Source organism: Dermacentor albipictus, chromosome 2 (assembly GCF_038994185.2).
Source record: "Dermacentor albipictus isolate Rhodes 1998 colony chromosome 2, USDA_Dalb.pri_finalv2, whole genome shotgun sequence".
Taxonomy (NCBI): Eukaryota; Metazoa; Arthropoda; class Arachnida; order Ixodida; family Ixodidae; genus Dermacentor; species Dermacentor albipictus.
The window spans coordinates 38536303-38561295 of record NC_091822.1 but is presented as its reverse complement, the minus strand read 5'-3'; the positions used below and the strand labels follow the sequence as shown (position 1 = coordinate 38561295).

Sequence of the window (24993 nt, the reverse complement as noted above, 5' to 3'; positions counted from 1 at the left end):
GTAGGCTGCTGGATCCTCAGTACGCAGTTGCCGTTTGCGCTGGGCTGCACGAGCCTATTCTTGTGCCACGGCTGCCGCATCGGCACCGCGTAGACGAGCTCGTTCTCTTTCCTGCTCGCAGCGTGACTGGTCGAAAGCTGCCTGGCGCTCAGGCGTACGTATGACGCGTGACCTACCCATATCGGAGCCGGAGTGAAACTGCTGCGCGCGCGATAGGCTACGTTGGAGAGCAACGACTTCACTACTGGCGCAACTAATCTAACACCACCTAAATAGCACAAGGTCTTTTCACTCCGATACCTGACGTCATGTTATCTGGCGGGACTTCCATAGAATCTAATGGGGATGCTCCCGAGCAGGCAACAGTGATTTTGACGTCACCTATTTCATCACGTCAGATTCGTCAATGGAAATTTCGGCCTAGGTAGCGTGACGTTATGGTTGGGAGTAAATAGGCCTTGTGCTGTCTAGGTGGTGATGGCTAATCGCGCGCTTCTCTTTTTTCGCGCATGCGCATGGGGCTGAGCGGACGGACGGACGGACGAATTGTCTAGGCATATAGAGCTTCGCCGTAAAAACTCTTCACGACTAGGTATCTGTCATTTCCATACTGGCGTGTCTGTAATTCCATTAAGTAGCACAGTATCTGGTGTTGGTGTTGCAGAACACACAGGGAGAAAGACATTAAAACATTGTAAAGGCAACTCTTGCGATTTTACAACAAAACCTCCAGGTGTGACGTCCAGGTGCAGGTCAAAGCGGTGCCGGTTCAGTTGCATCTTCTAACGCCTTTGAAGTCCTGGCAGATCCATTTTATCAGGGTGAAAGCGTCCGCCCCGCACTTCTTCTTTACATCCCCAAGGTGCACGTTGAAGAGCATCAGTGCCGCTCGTCTACGCAGGGAGCCGAGCTTCCGCAGTGCCAGAGTGACCTGCGGGTGAATGCCGACCGCTCGGTTAGGTCTAACATTTACCACAAATGAGCGCTGACTTCATTCAACACGTAGGCAGTGCACTACATTTAGCTCTCGGCTAAAATAGAATGACAGCTCCTTTTTCCAGCGAAGCTGTTAAAGGCTAGTTCCCCAAAGATCGTGTCCATACGTAGACACAAAACTATCATCAGGATCAGCTCGTCTTCGTCTTCCAGAGCTGGCTCGTTAGCGCCTCTCGGTGCTACCGCGCTAATGCGCTCTTGCAACTGCAACCGGGTACGTCTTCGTAATTAATTAATGATTTAAATTATTAAATACCACCATGACGTAGCCCATTTTACAACGAAGCTGTTAAGGACTCGTGCCCACAGGATCGGGTCCGCATGTAGACACAAAACTACTCATACGTGAGCCGATCCCCAATATAGTACAATACTGGGCCCACCCGCATCGGAGGGGAAGTAGGTGTAAGCATTCCCCACACGTGCGCCAACCCCGAACATACCGGGCCGACCTGCTGCAGAGGTTCAGTTCGCCATTGAAGGACCCCATACCAGGTCTAGACATTTTGAGCTGACAAGCGCAGAGCATACATAGCGCGATCACGATCGTGTCTGCAAAGTATTACATCGCTACGCGCCGCGGAAAGATCTGAAATTCAAACTGAATGCCGTTTTCCCTTCTCCACGCGGCGGCCGCGCTCCAAGCCAGACGGTGACGTAGTCGTGCCTACGTAGTCGTGTCCGCAGTGTGATGTCGCTCGTGGTGACACGTGACTTTGAGAATTGTTCAAGACAACATCTGTTATCTGTGCGATCTGTTGCTTGAATGGACGAAATGAATATTAGTGAAATAATAAAACACACAAACGAAATGTCTGCCTGCTTTATGTTTTACTTCGCACCGAATTAAGAGAGATGTACTTGCGCTTCGTCTGCTTGTTCCTGCGGTCGTGCGGTCACGTGCGCCGGTGCCGAAAATATGCAATTTTTCGTCGTATTCTAACGCCGTGATCATGCTCTGCGATCCGCTTGTTCTGCCTCCGTTTTCGTGTAGCTCTGAATCATAGCCCTAGTCATCTTTCCTTGTGCACAGCGAGCATAATCGTGCGCGGCGGGAACGAGACAACAGAAGTGCGTAGCGTCGTAAGGAAAAGCAAGGAGAAAAAAGAAAATGAAGGTGGGGCCTGTGACGTATGCGTCACGCGATCGTCGAGGTCCGGTGTGAGAGAACGCAGGGAAGGAATTTGACTGGCGTAGGCTAGACGGAATGAGGGGAGAGACCGGCTTGCTTGGCAGTGGAGCCCGCCTGCTGAAATCATGGGTTCGCGGCACTGAAGTATTTCTACCTCGGCAATTAATGAGCCGATTTGAAACATTTTTTTTGCGGCAGAACGCTCTCTAGAGGACACGCGACAACTTCCAGCGTATAACTAAAGTTGGCTATGGGACCTGGCGAGGGGTCTTTTAAAGGGCCCACTTACACCGATTCCCTGGTTAGTCAAAGTCAAAGTGGAGTTTGTTTACATCGCCAATAATTAACGATGCGGGTAGGGCCGGGAAGAAAGTGAACAAGATCACTTCAGGGACGCCTGGGCCCCCCTGTACAAAGCATACAACGAAAACGCGCATTGTAAATGATGTGGTATTGTTCTGGCTATTTAACAAGATCAACAACATCTCGTATTCACATGAGTATGCAAGCATGAGCACATGAAAACGTGCAAGCACATGAGCAAGCATAAAAACAAAGAAAAAACACGGCATATTACAGGAAAAAAAACGAAATACAGAAATTCATCGCAGCAATAAACACAGGTTACATCGCAGCACGATAAGAAAAAATACATAAACGCGGCTTTCGAAAAGAAGATATGAGTCAAACAATATACTTCTCAGGTCAACTAGTGAACATGTTTCCGGAATAACACCCCTTGGCAATAATTTATTCAAAACAGTGGGCAGGGTGCGTCGGAGCATCTGTTGCCCGTGCATTATACGGGAGAATGGGATGTGCCAAATTTCCTTCTGGCGGAAAGAGTACTCTGAAATATTTCGTCTGAGGCAGAGCAATTGATGAAAACTAAGCTGGTTATTTTGGATACATCGCATAAATTTATTGCTCAGTAATATTCGTGCATGGTATTATTCGGCACGATTTCGTAACGCGCAAACAGTTCCTGGGTGTGAGCAAAGTAGTCGACATTTCCAAGGTATCGTACAGCCTTCTTTTGAAGCATATACATTTTATTATTGTTTGTACCCCAAACCAAGAAACGATAATTTAGGTGGGATACAAAAAGCACATTGTAAGCAAATAATTTTATATGTTCGGGCAGAAACTGCCTAAATTTTGCGAGAATTCCGGCGCACTTTGCCAGTTTAATCAGAATGAACTAAACTCCAGTGTCCGAGCTCATGGTCTTGTTAAAAATTGCTACTAAAATGTTGACAGTGTCTACAAACTATACCTGTGAAGTGCCTATGTATATATGTATATCCAGTTGAGTGGAAAACTGTCTTGTACTGAATAGAACAGTTTAGTTTCTTTTTGTGTTGACGAGTAATCAGGTTGCGCCATGTTCGTTCGTCTTCAGCCGTCTTCACAGACCGGAAAGGCATTGAGTTTTTCAAAAATATCTGTCTTTGCCGTGCCTAGCTCTATTTAAGGAAGCCGTTAGTGCTCCCCGGTGAGCGCGCACTCTGCCCGGGACATTGATGACTTTGTTCGAATCTGTACTATTCCGTTAAGTGAAACTACTGTGGCAACACAGAACCCACCTAAATGCGCAACTTCTAAATTAGCGTTCACTTTGTTCACTCTGTAATAACTGTTTTAGTGCTGACATCTTTTTCGAAATGCGGCTGCCTCGCTACATTTAATTCTGTATCGGAGAGTTCTAGTACGCCTTCAAGCGTATAAATTGACTCAGCTCAGGCGCAAGCAAAGAAAACGTTAAAGTGTACAGTAAAGCTTAAAACGGAATGATTAAAATGACGAAAAGTAATTGCTGTAAGTGGAAGTAATAGGAGTCCCTTTACTATCTGTGTGTATGCCGAGATGTAGCTGATAAATTAGAGCTTCAAGCTAACCGGAACGTTTTGCTAGGATGGCATACTTTCGAGAGTGAGCAAGCTCTTTTTTGTGCGTTGTCATTTCTATGTTTACTCAACGAGAAAACTGTCCATCTGGCCCGTAATACGATCGTTTTCGAGGTGGCGCCCGCAGCAGCAAGACAGTCACATTCGTGTGGCCTCTCGTTTAAACACGACCTACTCAGGCGTGAACACAAAGCACACTAAATGGTCAGCGCTCGCCGCACTGAGCCCCCATTGCAGATCGCTTTCGAGATTGGGGCCCGCACGTCTCCGTGCAACGCAAGCTCAGCGGCGAGAACACAGATTACACGAGGCTCTCAGCTATCGGCGCTCTCTGTCGCCATTACAGATCACTTTCGAGATTCGCGCCCGCGCGTCTGTCTGCAACGCGAGCACAGCGGCAAGAACACAGATGACATGAGGCTGTCAGCTATCGGCGCTCTCTATCGCCATTGGAGATCTCTTTCAAGATACGGCTCTCGCGACCGCGCCAGACGCAGCTACCGCCGGAATGCGGTTGATTACGGTTCATAATGGTCCGACGCCCACGGATAACGTTTTCGAGAGCGATAACGGCTTATCATGATCGGGGCATCATAAGCGCACCTGGCACCACCGCCTGCAGTAGTTTGCTTGCGTCATCAATTCACCTTGCGTCGCCGTCAGCAGCAGTTCGTGTCCGCGTGGCGCTGTCGTTTGTACTGTTCGGATCAAGTTTCATACCATTGATAATGAGACCGGGTTGCGTGGAGGAGAGCAAGTGGCGCAATGCTTACGTATGCTTAGACAACTCCCAGAGGAGTTTCTCCGTATTCTCTTTCTTAGTTTGAACGGGTGTGCAAAGTCAGTAGCCAGAAAACAAAACTGATACTGCATAAGTGCTGAAATTTGAGCCGTTCTATTGGTGGTTATAGCACTAAGTGCAGCACCTTGGAGTTGGGACCGACTGTAATGCAAACTCGCGATATGCTATGACTCTATATCCCTACCAGGTAAAGCCAAGAAACATAGAAACCAAACACTTGAAATATAAGGAAAACGTTACGTCAATGGCATGTGTACCAACACCAGGCATGCTTCCGTCGTTGTCCACAGATACTGAGAAGGCACGTGCTGAAAGATAAAATGCATTGAGCAGAAGCGCTCACAAATGGAGGCAAGGTCATGCCATCTAATCGATCATTCAGCAAATGTGCATGTACACCATCTTATTTAACGACACCGAGCGAAACTATCGCGAGAAATCATCGATGCCTTTAGAATAAAGAGGAAGGATGGGTCACCCAACCGTACATCGTACATTCCTATAGTGTCCGAGTACTGGGTCAGCCACTGCTGCAGAGCTGGATACAGAGGTCTGGCCTTCAAATGCATGCCCTTTGTCGGTGTCTACATTATTATGGAACGTATTTTGATAATACTTCTCAGTTGCTTAGCCACCGCAAGTGTACGTGTCTTTTAGCTGTACTTTGCAATGATAATCAGTTGGGAGCTAATTTATGTCCCATGTTGTTCTTTCTGACCACCGTCTCTTCTGCGAGTGTTGCAAACATAACTGTATTGTCACGTGGGGATCACGTTCAGCAATGAGACTGATATTAAACGCCAACTGTGAACAGTTATCAGGTGATCTTGTGCCCTCTAAACCAAAATGCCTCTCAGCGGTGGCACTGGCACCCCGCAGTCAGGAGTTGGCTTGGATTTTGTGGCGAATGGATGTGCTTTTCGGGGCTCCGTGGCGACGACGAAATCATAAGTTTCTGTGCATGCTTTGAGCTTGCTTCTGTTTTTATTTGCTGTTTTTTTGCATTTAGGTAGTAATTGGGGGTTTTTCCGTTTCTTTCCTTTTTTTTATTTGTCTCTCGTATTTCGAGTGCGCGGGTGTGCTTCGTGTACGTTTGTTTTGCAGGATGATTAGAGCGTCCTTTCATGCCACGTGTTCCAACATGTGCAGCCTAGTGGACGTTGAGTGTTTGTAGTCTTTAAGTAGTAGCTTGTAAGTGGCAAGAGAAATAGCTATTAGTGGTTTTACTGTGCGTGTTTGGTAGAAAAGTGCGAACGTGACCGCGTGGTTGAGCGCGTCATACCTTTGGTCTCCGCGGCATTGATTGTTTTTGAAACAGTGGTGAGAGTTTCTTTGCGGCATTTCGAGGATTTGGATCCTGTGCGTATCGGTTTTTTCGAGAAGGCACGTGCTCTGCATTGATATAGTATTATAGTATTTGCAAAAAGCCGTGCAATACATGGCGAGAAAGCCGGTAAAGCAGGCAGTACGGGGTGGGACCCTCAAGGCAGATGAGGAGACGGGTGAGAATGGAGAAGGCGTCGAATCAACCGGCACACAATGTGATGTCGATACTAGGATACAGAAAACGGAGAGCTTCCAGGAAGAGCTTCTCAAACAGGTGCAAGAGCTCAAAAATGAGCTAAACACGGAGCCTGAGGCACGGAAGGTAGTTGAAAAGAGACTGGAAGCAGCCGACGAAAAGCTGATCAGGGCCGCCATTGTGACCGAGAATGTGCGTGACAATGGAACGCAGACACCCGACGCGACAGGCGCGGGAGGGTCAGAGAAATACACGGAACGCAGGCAGGGTGATGATGGGTTAGCTGGAAAGAGTGGCACCTACCTTGAGGCCGCTACGCGGAAAAAACAGGAGCCGAGGGGACAATGCCCCTTGTCGAGTCCTAATCACGCGGAAAATGACAAAGGGAAACAGGGAGAGGTAGGAGAGAGTGAAAGAGTGATTATTGCAGGAGATTCAAACCTGGCTGGGTGCTCAAAAGCAATTGTGGAGAGGGTGAAAGGCGACAAAAGTGTGGCGGTATGGACATTTCCAGGGCACACACTGGGTTCTGTCATGGAGCGAGCAAAAGAAAAGCTCGCGGAAAATGCCCACGTGCGCAACCTCGTCATAGTAGCAGGTGGGCTAAATGACGTCCTAAACAGGAAAGGGCCCGGACTAGCCCAGCGCTTGGCGAAGGGGGTGGATGACTTGCGTGAGCTATCCCCTCAGGTGCAGATCGTGGTGTGCACGGTGCCGGAGGTGCCTGTGCTTGACAGCCACGTACAAAGAGCTGTAGTGGCTGCTAATGAGGCAATATAGAAATGAGCCGAGAGAAAGGCTTCGAGGTTGTCGAAGTAAACAGGTAAGTGGGAAGTTGTGGTGGTTTTAAACGAGACGGGATCCACTTCAATTACATGTTAGCACGAGAAGTGGGCTGGCTACTTGGTGGTCGCGCTGTTGCTTTTTTAGGGGGCCCGCGGGCGCTCAGGAGGTCAGAGTACATAGTAATGAAGAAGGTCCCCTAGGGGAACATCAGAAGAGCATCGCCGTCGATAATAGAAAAAGGAGGAAAACAAGAAAAAGAGCTCGCCATGCAATAGGTTACATAAACATGCCGGGCGGCAGAAGAAAGGAAAAGTGGGCAGAGATTGAGGAGCAGTTACACAGAGAACAAATAGGGGTGTATGCGGTTACAGAAACGCGCCTTAGAGACTCAGAAGAGCCACCAGTTATTGACAATTATGTTTGGGAAGGGTGCAACAGAACTAAGTCGGAAAGAAAGGGAGGGGGCGTCGGAACACTCATCCATCAGGGAGCCAAATGGAAAAGAGTAAATTCACAATGTCAAGAGCATCTTTGGTTATCAGGTACAATAAGTGGGAAAGAAACTTGGCTGGGCGTTACGTATTTGTGGACCGGAAAAAATTGCACAGAGAAAAATAAAGAGTTAGTGGAATGCATAAGCGCTGATATTAAGGGTTTCGGGAGTGGCGCTGAAAGTGTCCTGTTAGGTGACATGAATGCCCACCTACAGGATTTAGATGGCTATACAGACAATAACGGGAAGTCAATGCTGGACCTTTGTGAGCAAAATAACCTCCTGATCGTGAATACAGTGCTTAAGTGTGAAGGACAGATCACGTGGGAAGTGGGAAACCGGCAATCGACCATTGATTACTGTCTGATGACAGAAGGAATCCATGATAATTTGAGAGAAATGGTCATCGATGAGGAAGGGTTTAACAGCACAGGGAGTGACCATAAACGCATCATATTGAAAATGGGATATGTAGTTGGGACAGAGAGCAAGGAGAGCAAAATGGCCAATCCAAATTTGAACGCTGAACAAATAGCAAATACAGTCACTAGAGTTGAGGAAGAACTTGGCAAATGACCAAGTAAACAGTGGGAATATGGTGAGCTTATAAGTGTAATAAAGACAAAAATACGGAAAGAGAACCAACATGTTCGTTGGAAACGATAAAATAAACCGAAAAGCTGGTGGAACAAGGAGATACGAGAAGCGATCGCCGAACGACAGAAAGCATCTCGAGGCCACAGGCAGGCAAAGAAGGCGCAATTGCCACAGGTTGAAGTAGCTAGTAAATGGGAAATATACCGGGAGAAAAACTGTATGATTCAAATACTGGTGCAAGCAAAATTAAAACGTGAGAGTGAACGTTGGTTGTCAGAAATACGTGAGAAACAGAAGGCCGCACCTAGAATATTTTGGAACCGCATAAAATTATTACGCAGGAAGTCAACAACAATACAACAACATATCCTAGACGAAGATGAAAACAGACTCGAAGGAGAAGCGGCAACAAATTACATCCGAAAAGCAACAGCCGAATCTTTCCAAGGCAATGACGACGTTATACTCGTTGATAAAAAGAGCATGGAAGAAACTGGAAGAAAGCGGAAAAGAAAATTCCTAAGCGTACAGCCACAGGGCTAGACGAGGTTCCCATTAGGCTCATAAATGAACTAGGACCAAAAAGTAAGGAAGCTCTGGTGAAAGCAGCGGAAAGAACTTTAAAAGATAGATGAATACCAGACAGCTGGCGACAAAGTAGAATGAATTTGACTTATAAAGGAAAGGGGGAAAGACAGAATCCACTCGTATAGACCGTTGACCATTACATCGGTAATATACAGGCTAGCAATGCAGGCAATAAAATTAAAGCTTCAAGCATGGACAGAGAATAATGGCATTTTGGGAGAGCTTCAGAATGGTTTTAGAATAGGTAGGCGTTTGAATGACAACATGTTTATTCTTACCCAGTGTATTGAAATATTGTTACGAAGGATGACGCAGACGAAAAGCTATGTACAAATATATTTACAAGGAAAATACGCTGCGCTAGGCCAAGAGGCAACAGCCCGCGCTAGCATCTAATCGTCGTCGTCGTCTTCACACTGCTGGCCTTTCGTGATCGCACATATTGTGCCGTAGCACTACCCCCGGCTGCAAAAGCGCCGTCCCGGAGCGACTAAAGATCGGACGCGGAAGCAGTGTAGTAGGCCTTGAGCCTACTGACGTGTACGACATCACTAGATGCCACAGGAGAGGACGAGGTTGAGCCCACAGGAGCAATTTAGTAAGTCACAGGCATCACCTGGCGCAGCACGCGGTAGGGCCCTGTGTATCGCGAAAGAAGTTTCTCTGAAAGTCCGACGTGGCGAGAGGGCGACCACAGGAGCACGAGCGCACCAGGTGAAAACTGTACGTCACGATGGCGGGCGTTGTACTGACACTGCTGAGTGGTCTGTGAGGCCGTAAGTCGAGCACGGGCAAGCTGGCGTGCATGGTCGGCGAGGGCGATGGCGTCGCGCGCATACTCGCTTGTTGAGACCGCAGCAGGAGGAAGTGCCGTGTCTAGGGGCAAGGTAGGTTCGCGACCGTACAGGAGATAAAAGGGAGAAAATCCGGCGGTGTCGTGCCGGGAAGAATTGTACGCAAATGTTACGTAAGGAAGGGCAATGTCCCAGTCGTGGTGGTCCTTGGAAACGTATTTGGCCAGCATATCGGTAAGAGTACGGTTTAACCGCTCTGTCACGCCATTGATTTGAGGATGGTATGAAGTAGTCAGTTTGTGTTGAATGGAGCAGGAACGCACAATGTCAGCGATAACTTTCGAGAGGAAGTTTCGACCACGGTCAGTAAGCAGCTGTCGCGGGGCGCCATGAAGCAAGATAATGTCACGCAAGAGAAAGTCCGCGACGTCAGTGGCGCAGCTGGTAGGGAGCGCCCGAGTGATAGCGTATCGGGTGGCGTAATCAGTCGCGACGGCTACCCATTTGTTCCCAGAGGATGACGTGGGAAAGGGACCGAGCAGGTCTAATCCAACACGAAAGAACGGTGCCACAGGGACGGTGATCGGCTGGAGATAACCGGCAGGTAGCACCTGAGGTGTCTTCCGACGCTGGCAGGGGTCACAGGCAGCAACATAGCGTCGAACGGAGCGAGCGAGACCAGGCCAATAGAAGCGGCGGCGGACGCGGTCGTACGTACGGGTTACACCAAGATGTCCTGCAGTGGGTGCGTCATGCATCTCAAAGAGCACAGCCTGTCGTAGATGTTTTGGCACGACAAGAAGAAGATCAGGGCCATCAGGGAGGAAGCTCCTTCGGTACAGAATGCCGCCCTGGAGGACATATCGGCGAACGGATGCGTCGGTAGGTGTAGAGCGCAGACGCTCTATGAGTACTCGCAGCGATACGACTCCGTACTGCTCATCGGCGATGTTAGCGAAGGCAGACACAGAGAAAATGCCGTCGTCGGTACTACTGTCGGCGTCGTCAGGCTCGGCTACCGGGTAGCGAGACAGGCAGTCAGCGTCCTTGAGTAGTCGGCCAGATTTGTAGGTGACAGAGAACGAATATTCTTGGAGGCGTAAGGCCCAGCGACCAAGTCTTCCTGAAGGGTCTTTCAATGAGCATAACCAACAAAGCGCGTGATGGTCTGTGACAACGGAAAAGGATCGGCCATATAAGTATGGGCGGAATTTCGCAACCGCCCAAACTAGGGCCAGACACTCACGCTCAGTGATGGAATAGTTGCGCTCCTCGGGTGAGAGGAGCCTGCTGGCGTAAGCGATAACACGGTCGTGGCCACGCTGGCGTTGTGCTAGTACTGCTCCAATTCCGTGACCGCTGGCATCAGTACGGACGTCGGTAGGCGCAGAAGGATCGAAATGGGCCAGAACGGGAGGCGTTGTGAGAATGTCGACTAGATGAGAGAATGCAGAGGCCTCGTTATCGCCCCACTGGAAAGGAGAGTCTTTTTTCAAAAGGTCGATTAGTGGTCGTGCTATGGCGGCGAAATTCCTCACGAAACGGCGGAAGTACGAACAAAGGCCGATGAAGCTGCGCACATCCTTGACACACGTCGGAACAGGGAAGTGCGTAACAGCATGGATCTTGCCTGGGTCCGGTTGCACTCCGTTCGCGTCAACGAGATGTCCAAGGACGGTAATCTGGCGACGGCCGAATTGGCACTTCGATGCGTTGAGTTGCAGACCGGCTCGCCTAAAAACGTCCAGGACTGCTGAGAGGCGCTCGAGGTGCGTAGCGAACGTTGGGGGAATACGATAACGTCGTCCAAGTAGCACAAGCACGTGGACCATTTGAAACCGTGAAGAAGGCAGTCCATCATGCGTTCAAAAGTGGCAGGAGCGTTACATAGGCCGAACGGCATCACCTTGAATTGATAAAGACCGTCGGGTGTCACAAAGGCAGTCTTCTCGCGGTCGAGATCGTCCACGGCAATCTGCCAGTAGCCGGAGCGAAGGTCAATAGAGGAGAAATAGCGAGCACCGTAGAAGCAGTCAAGGGCGTCATCAATCCGAGGTAGGGGGTACACGTCCTTTTTGGTAACCCTGTTAAGGTGCCGATAATCCACGCAAAAGCGCCATGAGCCATCCTTCTTTTTTACCAGCACAACCGGTGACGCCCAAGGACTGCATTACGGTTCAACAATATTCTTGGCAAGCATTTTGCGAACTTCTGCGTGAATAACTTGACGCTCAGCTGGTGACACTCGATACGGGCGGCGATGAATAGGAGGGGCATCGCCGGTATTAATGCGATGTTTGACCGCTGTAGTTTGGGCTAATGGACGATCGTTAAAGTCAAAAATATCGTGGTAGGAAAACAGAACGCGGTAGAGTTCACGAGCGTGCTCGGAGGGCAAGTCGTGCGCAATCATTTTCCGTAAGTCAGCGATTGAACAATTTGTCGACTGCGATGGTAGAGAAGTATCGGATGAAGTGTCGTCTACTGCAATGGATGCTACTGAGTGATCCTCGAACGAACAAAGCTGGGCCAAAGACATCCCACGTGGCAGCACTTGTGTCGTCAAGCCAAAGTTGAGCACTGGCAGGCAGACGCAATTCGCCGTAATAGATAAAACTGTATGGGGTACTGTGATCCCGTGTGTAAGGAGGACGTCTTGCATAGGAGCCGCGATGTAGTGACCGTCGGGGACAGGTGGGGTTGACACTAGGTCAACGTAGGTCAGCGCCGAAGGTGGCAAGCGAACGAAGTCGGCGGAACTGAGGCGACGGGGTGTGGTTCAGTAGGATCTAGAACAGGCAGGTCAAGGCGGAGAGTACTGGCGGAACAATCGATGAGAGCAGAATGTGCGGAGAGGAAGTCTAAGCCGAGGATTATGTCGTGGGGACAGTGGGCGATGACTGTGAATAGCACGATTGTTGAGCGATCGGCGAAGGAGACGCGGGCGGTACACATACCAATTACGGGGGCTGTTCCGCCATCGGCGACACGGACAACAGGCGTCCTGGCGGGCGTGATAATTTTCTTGAGCCGGTTACGAAGGTCAGCGCTCATTACGGACAAATGCGCGCCAGTGTCTATGAGAGCAGACACGGAAACACCGTCGACGTGCACGTCAAGAAGGTTCAGATGAGTGGGCAAAGTCAGTAGAGGATTTGGCGGCGTAGGGAGCAATGCAGCGTCACCTCGAGGCGCTGCATCGTCTAGTTTTCCGGCTGGGAGCGGCGCCCGAAGGGAGTCGGCGAATAGGAGTGACGGGGCTGAGGAGAGCGAGATTGTCGTCGTTGGGGCGAAGGCGAACGAGAATAGGGGCGGTTCGTTGCAGGAGAAGCAGTGGCGGCATTATCGGAGCGTGAGGCATAGGGACGAGAAGGGCCACCTGAGGGGTGAGAGTAGGCAGTATAAGTAGACCGAATCGGGGAACTCCAGCGACTACGACAGTGCCGAGAAATGTGCCCGATTCGATGGCAGTGGAAACAAATAGGCTTGTCGTCAGCAGTGCGCCACTCAGATGGGTTGCGGAAACGGGGTGGGTAAGAAGATGCGGGACGGGGCGAAATCGAAGACGCCGGGCGGGTATCAGGGCGATGGGCCGAGCAGATGGTGTGAAGACCCATGTTTTCAAACTCCTGGCGGACAACTGCCTAGATCAGTGAGACCGTGACTGCAGATGTGTTGGTGGGACTGGAGTCGAAGGCAGCCGGATAGGCGGCCTCGATCTCACGCCGGACGATCCTGGTAACATCGGCAGTGATGTTGGGACGAGGAGCGTCGGCACAGGAAGATGTCGCTGGGGTGTTGGGCAGACGGGCAAACTGCTGGTCAATACCTCGGCTTTTGGCGAGTTCCAGGCGGCGGCACTCTTTTATAACAGCATCCACCGTGGCTACGTTGTTGCAAACGAGCAAGTTGAAGGCGTCATCGGCAATGCCTTTGAGGATGTGGGAAACCTTGTCTGACTCAGTCATGCGGGTGTCAACTTTGCGGCACAGAGCCATGACGTCCTGAATGTACGTGACATAGGGCTCTGTTGACGTCTGCACACGGCCGGAAAGCGCCTTCTGCGCGGCAAGTTTTTGACCGTAGGGGTTGCCGAACAAGTTTCGAAGCTGTGTCTTAAGTGAATCCCAACTGGTGAGCTCATCTTCGTGCGTGCGATACCAAACTCGAGGTGTGCCACCGAGGTAAAAGACTACGTTGGCGAGCATAATAGTAGGGTCCCACCGGTTATTGCGGCTGACGTGTTCATAGAGGCTGATCCAGTCATCGACGTCTTCCCCATCGTGGCCCGAGAAGACGCCAGGATCACGGGTAGCGGGAAGAGTGATGTAGGTAGTCGAAGGGGCAGCAGGTGTCGGAGCCGGCGGAGTCGGGTTGTCGTCGCCGGGAGCCATGACGGAAGGCTCGACGTACCGTCCACTGCGAAGCTCCGTGACGAGGTACAGGGAACGTCCACCTCCACCAGATATGTTACGTAGGATGACGCAGACGAAAAGCTATGTACAAATATATTTACAAGGAAAATACGCTGCGCTAGGCCAAGAGGCAACAGCCCGCGCTAGCATCTAATCGTCGTCGTCGTCTTCACACTGCTGGCCTTTCGTGATTGCACATATTGTGCCGTAGCAATATCAAAAGCAGAAAGCAGACCGTTGTATGTGGCCTTTTTAGACATTACAGGAGCCTATGACAACGTGGACCGCAGCATATTGTGGGATATCCTGGAAGGGAAGGCTTAGGTAACGATTGTATACAGCTTTTGAGAGAGATTTACCTAGTAAATACCGTTTGCGTTGAATGGGAAGGGATGAGGAGCGAGGAGAAAGTTCATATCAACAAGGGACTGAGGCAGGGGTGCCCTTTATCCCCGCTGTTGTTTATGATGCACATGGTGAGGATGGAGAGGGCGCTAGAAGGAAGTAATATCGGGTTTAATCTCTCATACAAACAGGCGGGTACAGTAATAGAGCAGCAACTCCCAGGTTTATTTTATGCGGATGACATTGTGTTGCTAGCTAACAAGCAAAGTGATTTTCAACGTCTGGCTGATATCTGTGGACAGGAAGGCAACAATTTAGGCTTGAAGTTTAGTGTTAGAAAATCAGGTGTTAGGGTATTCAATGAAAACAGTGAACAGACAGTGGAGATACAGGGCCAAGAAATACCTCGGGTAACAGAATATAAATACCTTGGTATATGGATAAACGAAGGCAATGGACATATGGAAACACAGGAAAAAAACATAACAGTAAAGGGGAAGAGAAATGCAGCCATAATGAAGCACAGAGCGCTATGGGGATACAATAGGTACGAGGTCCTCCGAGGTATGTGGAAAGGTGTAATGGTGCCAGGACTTACTTGTGGAAATGCGGTTGTTTGCTATAAATCAGGGGTACAATCAGGACTCAACGGGAACCAAAGGTCAGTGGGTCGCCTCGCATTGAGCGCTCAAGGGAAGACTACAAATGAAGCTGTGCAGGGTGATATGGGCTGGAGTAGTTTTGAAGTGAGGGAAGCTCGCAGTAAAATTGAGTATGAAGAACGGCTGAGGAATATGGAAGAAAGTAAATGGGCTGGGAGAGTGTTCAGGTATCTGTACAGGAAAAACATTGATTCACAGTGGAGGAAAAGAACTAGGAAGCTTACAAGCAAGTATGCGGCCAGTAGGGTGGACAACACAACAAAGGTCAAGCGAAAAGTCAGAGAAGCTGAATTAATCTCATGGGTGGCGGCAATGGAAAACAAACGTGCCATGAGTAACTACTTAAGAGGAAAAAACGAAATCAGGAAAGAAACCATTTATGATAACTCAAAGGGAAGCTCATTACTTTTCGAAGCGAGATCAGGATGCCTTAGAACACGCACCTACAAAGCGAGATATAAGAAGGAAGAAGAAGCATGTGCTTCCTGTGGTAAAGCTAGGGAAACTACGGAGCATGTTTTATTAGAATGTGAAGACGTCTACCCAGCGGTCGATTTAGGCACCACTGGCCTCCTTGAAGCCCTTGGGTTCAGAGGGAGCAGTGGTAAAGCAAGCATGTCCGCAATAGACATTAGTAAGGGGCGACTGGAGGATTGGTGGAAGAAAAGTAGGGAAACGACAAAAGACGGAGACGTACAAAAGCACAGTTCGCGTGGTCGTTCATGGCGTTTTTTTTTTCTTTTTTCATTGTTTAACCTAGGTAGAATATTAGGCAGTATAGTAGCAAGAGCTTTGTGGCGCAACCCGCCGCCCCTTTTCAAAGGGGACGCTCATAACATCCATCCATCCATCCGTGGCCACAGAATGGAATGACGCGTCATCGTACTCTTCCCTATCTTCGCCTCCCTGTGCCATCTCGGACGTCGTGGTCATCTATATTCGCCACAAGATTAATATATATGTGGCAGTACCATCGCCGCGTTAGTGCTCATGGACATTCGGCGGCAAGAAAACGGATGTACACGGCGGCGCTCCACTGCGAGCGCTTTGGGCTAATTGTGCGCTAATGAGGCATGCTCACTGCCGTGAATTAATATATATATTGCCCTGGAATCCCTGAACCCCACAGAAAATTTCTGTTAGTCCTTCAAGACGTGCCAAATGTCATTCAACAAGAGGCGGAGGGGGTGCGGAGGAGGGAGGTTGAGAGTTCTCCGTCGCTGTCTGTGTTTTCCTAGCTTATTAGTGCTTTTTATGTGAGTTTTTCTGCTAGGCTTAGTATAGCATTCTCTCAAAACATAGCGCTGTCGATTATCCAAGCTATCGTGCCTACTTCGGGGCTTCCCTACAATTTCTGGCTTTGTATTTTTTTTACTAGCCGTAGCGGTGTTGTACCTTTGGCGCTGCGCCGTTACTCTCGAGGGCGTAGGAGCAAATTCCGGCTGCGATGGCTCGCACTTAGACATGACCGATATACATAAACGCCCATGTGCCGAGCATTCAGGCACGTTACCGAAATTCATGTGGTCAAAATAAATTCGGAACCACCCCTTTACGGCGTGTCTCATAATGTTATTGCTGATTACGAATGTAAGACCGTAAAATGTCCTTTATTTCCTTTTTGTTTAAATTCTTTATTATGTGCAGGATAGCAACTGAGATAGGTGAAACAAGTGACGTCACTGTTAGTGACGATGTATTCTCACGATCACGATGTTTCTTCAAAAATGGTTGTTTTTAACGCACTAAAACTAAAAATGTTGCCGGCGCAAACCTGCGTTTGCACGATTACGCGTAAGACAGTGGACCGAATAAGTTGTAATTATTTGAAGGAGCAAAATTATTTTTGCCACGAATGTGTTTTATGCGGGCGCCCACGATTATCTTCCTGTAACGGAAGTGACATCGGCGCGAATGTGTAACATGTGGTTTCTCTTAATAGGGATCGCGCCGCAGTCTAGGAGACGTGAAGCGAAGAACTACACCACGGCACTAACGAACGCCGCAGGGAGGGCTTCAGTAGTGTCAATGTAGCGGAGGCTCCAACGCGGTGCAGCCTAGTGTGGGTGGTGTGTGCCTTCTGATGAGGTGACGACGCACTTTCCCCACATGCTTAGTTTTTCGCGCCCCATTCACCAGTGAGAGACAGCAATCTACAGAATGAAATAACGCTTGATTCTGCAGCCCCTAAGGGAGCACAGCGAAGCGCGTAGCATGTGACGCCTCGCAGCCTACGGAGTACAGCTTCAACACGCATCAGCAGTGCTTACACACCGCCTACTGCTGCCCTTGCGATGGCACCAGCTAACAAAATTGCTGTACTAAGCCGCACGGGCAGGTAACGACGTCGGCTGGCGAGTCTCGTTTTGGACTGGCGAGACACGCCAGCGTAAACTAAAGCGTCATCGTGCGTTCCCGGCGCAAGATGCGAACTCTGCCACTCGCATTCCTAATGCTGAGCGTGTCGTAACTCAACTGGCGGCTCAAGACACTACGGAGTCAAACGAGAATGTTCGTACTTTTCTGAAGCGACTTAGGGGCAGGACGCCGCGCGCCAAACAAGCCTGCAACACTGTCGCCGGTCCTCAAATCATGCGCCTTCCACTGGAGCGGACCGCGAGTTCACGAAGCAAACATGCAACAGCTCCTGTGAATGCACGTTTCACTTTAGTGTTTTACTGATTCCTATGAAAGAGGGATCGACACTATGTCTATTTTTTTAACTTTAGGCATTCCTAAGGCTATCCAACGAGGAAGCCCGTCCATCCGGCAGGTAAGACAATCGTTTTCAAGATAGAGCCCGCAGCTGGGAGCTAATTGCCCTTCGTGCCGACTCTTGCTTCAGGGCGAACCGAGTGGTGTGAACGCAGCGCACACGAAGCTATCAGCACTTAGCGCACCCTCTCCCTATTGCAGTACGCTTTCAAGGGCCCGCGCCGCCGCGCCATACGCGGCCGCCGCCGGAGTACGGTTGATTATGGTTCGCATCGAGAGCAGGCAGCGTCGTCGACCACGTCTGCGTACGAGGTCTACCAAAGGTGATACTGTTCGGCTACGTCACGTACTACAGCAGGCATCTGACATTGCTCATCTTTCACGAAGCAGCGGCATTATCTAAACGCATCATCATCAAATTTCAAGTAAAGAAGAAACGCAACAAAAAGAACCAAAGAAGAGACGGTGTCATAATAATTGTATATATTTTCTTTATTTATAAAATCTCGCTCGACACTTTATCTCACGTGCACATCCTCTGGAAGTTATCCATCGCCTGAGAGAACATTGCTACTACTCGCGTCTTCTTCGTCGTCTCATGCTGGCCTGACTTAACACTTTCGTGTTCCAACCGCGCTTCTCCGTGTTACGATTGTTATACCAAGCATTATTACGACAAACACAGCAGTATATTACTACGAAACAGCATCGGATTAGTTGCAAATGTTTACTGTTTATTTAGACAACTACCACAGGAGATTCTGCGTCTAATTTTTGTTTCTTTTTGTCAAAATACCTAAGTGTTATTAGTTTTCTTTTATTACTTGAGATAACGGTGGACTCTAGCTTCCCCTATTTCTTCGGGGATGAAATGTAAGCGCCTGTGTACCACACATTAGGTGCACGTAATAAACCCCTTCGGGTAAAAAAAATAATTCATAGTCCTGAAATATGGCGTGTCTTACTCTTATACCGTGGTTTAGGCACTTGGAATCCCAACATACTTTTTTTTTCTTCCTATGAATAGACCTCAAATTCACGTAGAAACACATCTGGGAGTTGTCTAAGTGTGCATGAGCACTGTGCCACTTGCTCATTCCCATGTAGGCCGTTGTCATTGTTAATGTTATGAAACTTGATTCGATCAGTAGAAATCTTATGAACCCGTATCACTTCTTATCAACCTTATCAATTTGATAGGATTGATCCGTCCATTATCAACCGTTAGCAGTGCTTGTTAACATTACCAGAATTGCTCTGACCACTATAAGCCCTTATCGCTTTTTATCAACTTATCCATCCACGTCGAACTACTATCAGCCATGATGAAATCCATATTACCCCTCAGAGCTCCTTGTCATCCTTATCTAGTGATTGAATGCTTATATGTATGTTGCGCGACGTGAAGCCCATGAGCCCTCATAGATCGGTGGCATCGGACGGTACATCCAACGGAAGGCGCATCGTGCGACCACCGAAATGCAACGGGTAGTGTGTTGCGTTCGGAATTTTCGCAAAATAAAGCCTTTGTGGTTTTTTCCACCATCACCAAACATTTTAACAGAGCATTCACTGGGACAACGCTCGTTATTTTCTTTAAAGTGATTCATCTCACATAACGGACAGGTTTCCTCGTTGGGTAGGCATAGAAATGCTTAGGCATTCAAAATTATATTTTACGGTAGATTACGTTTGACGAACTTTGACAAGACAATCAGTGCCACATTGGACATCATTAGGTGATGCACGCCTAATGATGAATTCCGTGAGCTTATTGAATTTATAAGCTGGGAGTGGTGCGTGGTGGGGCAATAAACGTTCTCGCTGTCGATTGCAAGTTGTCTTAGCAGACGCATGGATAACTAATGCCCCATCTTTGTTTTCATTTTCTGCCAGCAACCACTAGCAGCATCGCCTGTTACTTCTTATGTCGTCAACAGCATGCTGGTGAGCTCTTTTTAATAAAAACAAATATTGTGCCATAACAAAATGCTACGAAATGTGGCATCCACGAAGCTTTAGTAGTCAGCAACAAAAGTAATCATCAGATGGAAAGTGATGGTGATAGTTTATATCCCTTGAAGAATTCCCGTAACTACGGATGTGCGCTGTGGAGGAAAGCTGGAGGATTTCCGTGTTTTTTTTTTGTGGCAGTCAGTTGGTGGCCAAACTTCTCTTAGGCCTTATATGGGAGCGTTGGCAAATTAGAGAGGTTTAAAATAGGGTCCCCAATAGTTTGGGGCCCCACAAAGCTTTGCGGGTGTTAGCCTTGGGGCACGCAGGAGTGAAGAGTTTTAGAATAGGGTTTTACGTTTGCGGATAGCGTCTTGCGCTGATAGCGATAATATGGCGTCAAGGAAAAGCTATTAGAAATAATTAAATAAAATGTACCATTTTATGACAGGAATAGTAATTTTGACTTGCGGGTATTCGCGTTTAATTAGAATTTAGAGGTTATTCTGTAAGCAGCAAACAATTAATTGCGCTTAGTTTTGAGTAAACCCACTTTACGTGCCTTCACCAACCAAGCTTAGCCTTGTTAGGCCTATGGGCCTTTATATCCGCAATCAAATTGGGAAACAGCGGCGCCTAATGAATCTATCTTCATAACACACGCTAGTTGAGAGAAAGCGATAACCGCAATCACTTCTAGCTTGCGAACTTCACGCGTTACCACGAATCGATCCCAGTCTACTGCTAGGGTAGAGCCGTCGCTTCGATGGGTGCCACCACGTTTGCTGACGCAAAGCTTTTGGGGACGCTATTAGGGCTCCCGATAAATCGGAGAAATAGCGTTCCCAACGCAAAACCCAAACGCAGTTTGCGTCTCACGCATGCGCAGTCGCTTCGACGTGGTTTCCTTGGGGCCCCAAACGTTTGGGGCCTCTACACTAAAGCTCTCAGTTGTTCTGACGCGTGGCAGTAGATGTATAAGTAGGTTCGTCTGTCTAAAGAGTCCCTGAAACGATTTGGACAAATTTTGCAGACGCTTAGGATACAGCTCCAGTAAAACATTCGCGCCACAATTTGCGTGTCTCATACTAAAACAGCTACGGACAATTCCAAATTTCTCTTCTCAACTACCATGCGTCCTCTCGTCAGCTCGCTCATCGACTAATCGAGAATAAGCAGCTCCTTCATTATTTCGGCTTCACGATGTGACGTCGTGTCATCTACTTTGAGCCAACGCGCGAATCCTCTCCAACTTCTACGCTTGTCGCCTGGCCGTCGATTTCCAACGAGAGATATCTAAGCAGCGTGTGTTGTGAGCGTTGTGCGGTAGCGCCGAGCATGGCCGGTAAACGCAGGCAAGCTGTGCCTTTTGACGGATGGGCACAGGCGTAAACGTGAGTGGCCTATGGTCACTAGGTAACATGTTCTATCTATGCATTTTAGAGCTGCTTTCACGATGGAGCCACCTGGTGGCGCAGAGCTAGACCAGCCTAACATAGAGCTATTCTTCTTATGACCAAGTGTCAAACATTTTGAACATTTAAGAAGACACCGTATTCATTAATACGCTGATGTCGAAACACCAACAGCGAAGTAGAATACACTTGTTTACTGCTTTATTAGCTCTGTATTTTTGTGGTTTAGCTCTGCGCATCCAGAGGGCTGCGCCCTGCAGGCAGCTCGCGTTTCAACCTCCGCCCATCCATCAAAACGCCCAGTCCGCCTCCGTTTAGCGAGATACCAGAGACACCTAAACTCTCCATTGTGGTAGTAATTTTTCGGCGTGAATTGAAGGCCGCAGATGGGTAGATTGTGGCGCCCATCAGATAACGACGTCTCGATACGTTGCACCCAATCCGCTCACCTGCTGCCTTGCAGAGCAAAACGATGTCGTAGCACGACATGTTGCCGATCTTTATACTTGCAGCCCACAATGCAATCAGAGCGATTCATGATCCTCGCGAGAGGAACCCTCGAGACCAACACTGACTGCGCAGCTCGTGTCAACACGGAGCTCGGTGTAACACAAGCAGACGACACTTGTAATAAAGTGCTTGAGTGCAGTAATAAACTGTCGTTGTGTGTTCTTCTGCTACTTTTCGCTTTATATGAAGAAACTACCCATCATTCCAACTTGTGGCGATTGACATCATCCCAGGGTGAATTAGGAAGAGAAGAAGACGACCAGGTTAGCCTGAAGAATGTAGCAATAAATGATCTCCGCCTACAGCACCCTAGTGATGTATTTGCAATGGCGGAGTCGAAGTCAGGAGCCCGAGAAGAAGATCAACGTCGTGCTCAACGAGGGACGAACCCCCATTGAGGGCTACAAAATAAGCGACGAACAACAATTTTAAACAAGCAGACCACTGCTGTTTTTCCATAGCCGATGTCTAGGATAGATGACATAATTGGTGGAACTGGAGTATACGAATGTTTCTCACGTATAGGTTTATGCATCGGGTACTGGCAAGTGTCACTGAAAGAAGAAACTAAAAATTTTACAGTGTTTCTCACACCATTCGACATCTAAGATTACAATCAGTTATCGTTTGGCTGGAAGAATTGTGGTTCGCGGTTCCAGAAGATGATGAACAAAACGCTGAGCAAATTCATTGTCTAATTTCGCAATTTATATGTGGATGATACCATTGTCTCCTCCACGACAAGAGTAAACCACGGCGAGCATTTGTGCAAGTGACTTGAAGGAGTAAGCGCCACACGATTTAAAATAATCATCAAGAAGGCTGCTTTTTTCAATATGGTGGTCTTCCTAGGAAGGGTGTTTGACGGTGAGACGAAAAAAACAAGGAAGAGAGTATTCACCTTATTAGGAAAATGGTGAAACCGTATAACGCTCACTCCCTCCGAGTGTTGTTGGGACTGGCGGAGCATTTCCATGCGTTCATACGAGAATATACAAGAAAAACCACATGTGTACCGCACTGACATAGAAGGGCGTGCCATTTATGTTGTCATAAGAGTGTGAGAATAGCTACACCGAGCTAGTCCACATCATTTCATCGGACCCTGTAATAATGCTCCCGGACTCCAAGCTGCCCTTTGAGCCTATACCGACGCATCTTATTATGTAGTTGTCGCCACACTCTGCCACCACGATGCTACAAAACACCAAGGAAAGGAATCAAGAGTAGTAGGTTACTACTGTAGCATTTTTATGAGGACACAAGAAATTTATGCAACTACGCAAAAGGAAGCAATGGCGGTGGTGTGAGCCTTGATATATTTCAGAAGCTGCCTGGAAGGAAACCAATTTAAGCTGTTCACACACAACCAGGCGTTGACGTACTTATTAGAGCTATCGCAGCCATAGGGCAAAATAGCTCGATGGGTTTGCGAAATACAATTCAGCTTTGACGCAGTACATCGCCCGGGACCGAAAGATCAAGGTGCCGACGCCCTATCTGGATTCCACGTGCTGCACGAAACCCCGACTAGAGATGCAAACCTGTTACAGTTTTGGGGAGGCACACAGGAGATGGAAATAAAGAATGGCGAATTATACGTCTCGGAGAGCAAAGTGCCAACAGCCCTGAAGCTTCAGCACACTAGTCCAGAGCCACGCGGGCACGACTGATTCTAGAAGACGTGCCGCATATAGCTCAGCGTTACACTGGGAAAAACATGGAAGAGGATCACAAATTGTGTCATAACGTTTCACACGTGTCAGCTTGCTAAAGCCGAGTACAAGTGTAAAGGCACCAGGATGATCTTGCCAGAGTATTCTGATATCGCCTTGGAGGTTGTTCATCTTGATTTCGCTGGAATCAAAGAGAAGCGAGAGGGAGTTAGAGGACGAAAGCATTCCTTCTCGCCGTAGACGAGTGCACGTGTTTTGTCACCGCCAAAGTTGGAAAAGAGGAGGAAAATTGCGTGATATCATTGCTGGAACGAGAACTATGTGAGAACTTTACAGCTGTCTTCGCAGACGATGACCCAGCCTTTATAAGCGAAAAACTGCTACTTTGGACTGAGAAAACAATAATCACCCTTCACTTCCCAGCTCCTCACCATCCGGAAGCAAATTCTCTTGCACAGCGAATGATAAGGGATTGAAGATGTACATACGAATATACCCGACTTCAAAGGCGGCTGGAAAAGCGACATTGAAGCAGCCATTGCACATCACAACAAACAGGTCACATACAGCAGACCTGGGATGCAGCCCACATCTTGCGACATTTGGCACGCGCTCATAGCTGCCAACGGATCATGAATTGGGCTTAGTGAAACAAATTGGTCAAAAGGAACATGCCATCACTTTCCATCAGCGACAAAAATATAGAGTGACAGTGAACGAAAATTTTGACCGCAAACACTGCACAAAGATGCTGGAAATTGAAGCAGATTTCTCGATTCGGGCCCGGAGCGGACTTGATTAGAAAACGTCATTTGCGGGACCTTGCAATCTCGTCAATACAGCTAGACAGCAGGGACTGCTCTAGACAATACACTACCATCATCATCATCATCATCATCATCATCATCATCACCCTGGCTACGCCCACTGCAGGGCAAATGTATCTCCCATACTTCTCCAACTACCCTGGTCATGTGCTAATTGTGGCCATCTTGTCCCTGCAAACTTCTTCATCTCATCCGCCCACCTAACTTTCTGCCGTCCACTACTACGCTTCCTTTCTCTTAAAATCCAGTCCGTAACAGGCCGCCATCGGAATATGAACCTGGCAACGTTCAACGCTAGAACGTTATCTAGTGAGGCGAGTCTAGCAGTGCTATTGGAGGAATTAGAGGACAGTAAATGGGATATAATAGGGCTCAGTAAAGTTAGGAGGCCAAAAGAAGCATATACAGAGAGTGCTGAAAAGCGGGCACGTCCTGTGCCACCGGGGCTTAGCGGAGAGAAGAGAACTAGGAGTCGGATTCCTGATTAATAAGAATATAGCTGGTAATATACAGGAATTCTATAGCATTAACGAGAGGGTGGCAGGTCTTGTTGTGAAACTTAATAAGAGGTACAAAATGAAAATTGTACAGGTCTACGCCCCTACATCCAGTCTTGATGACCAGGAAGTCGAAAGCTTCTATGAAGACGTGGAATCGGCGATGGGTAGAGTTAAAACTAAATACTCTATACTAATGGGCGACTTTAATGTCAAGGTGGGTAAGAAGCAGGCTGGAGACAAGGCAGTGGGGGAATATGGCATAGGCACTAGGATTAGCAGGGGAGAGTTATTAGTAGAGTTTGAGGAACAGAATAATATGCGGATAATGAATACCTTCTTCCGCATGCGGGATAGCCGA

At 48.4% G+C, this 24993-nt stretch overlaps 1 protein-coding gene across 1 annotated transcript in view; it reads right to left on the bottom strand.

Annotated features, from left to right (window-relative positions):
• Positions 1–602: 602 nt before the first annotated feature.
• Positions 603–24993, bottom strand: part of LOC135918261 (uncharacterized) — a 103279-nt gene continuing 78888 nt past the window's right edge. Inside the window, exon 11 of the mRNA XM_065451929.2 lies at positions 603–931. Coding sequence (XP_065308001.2) covers positions 770–931 — 162 coding nt within the window. The 3' untranslated portion in view covers positions 603–769. The remainder of the gene's footprint in view (positions 932–24993) is intronic.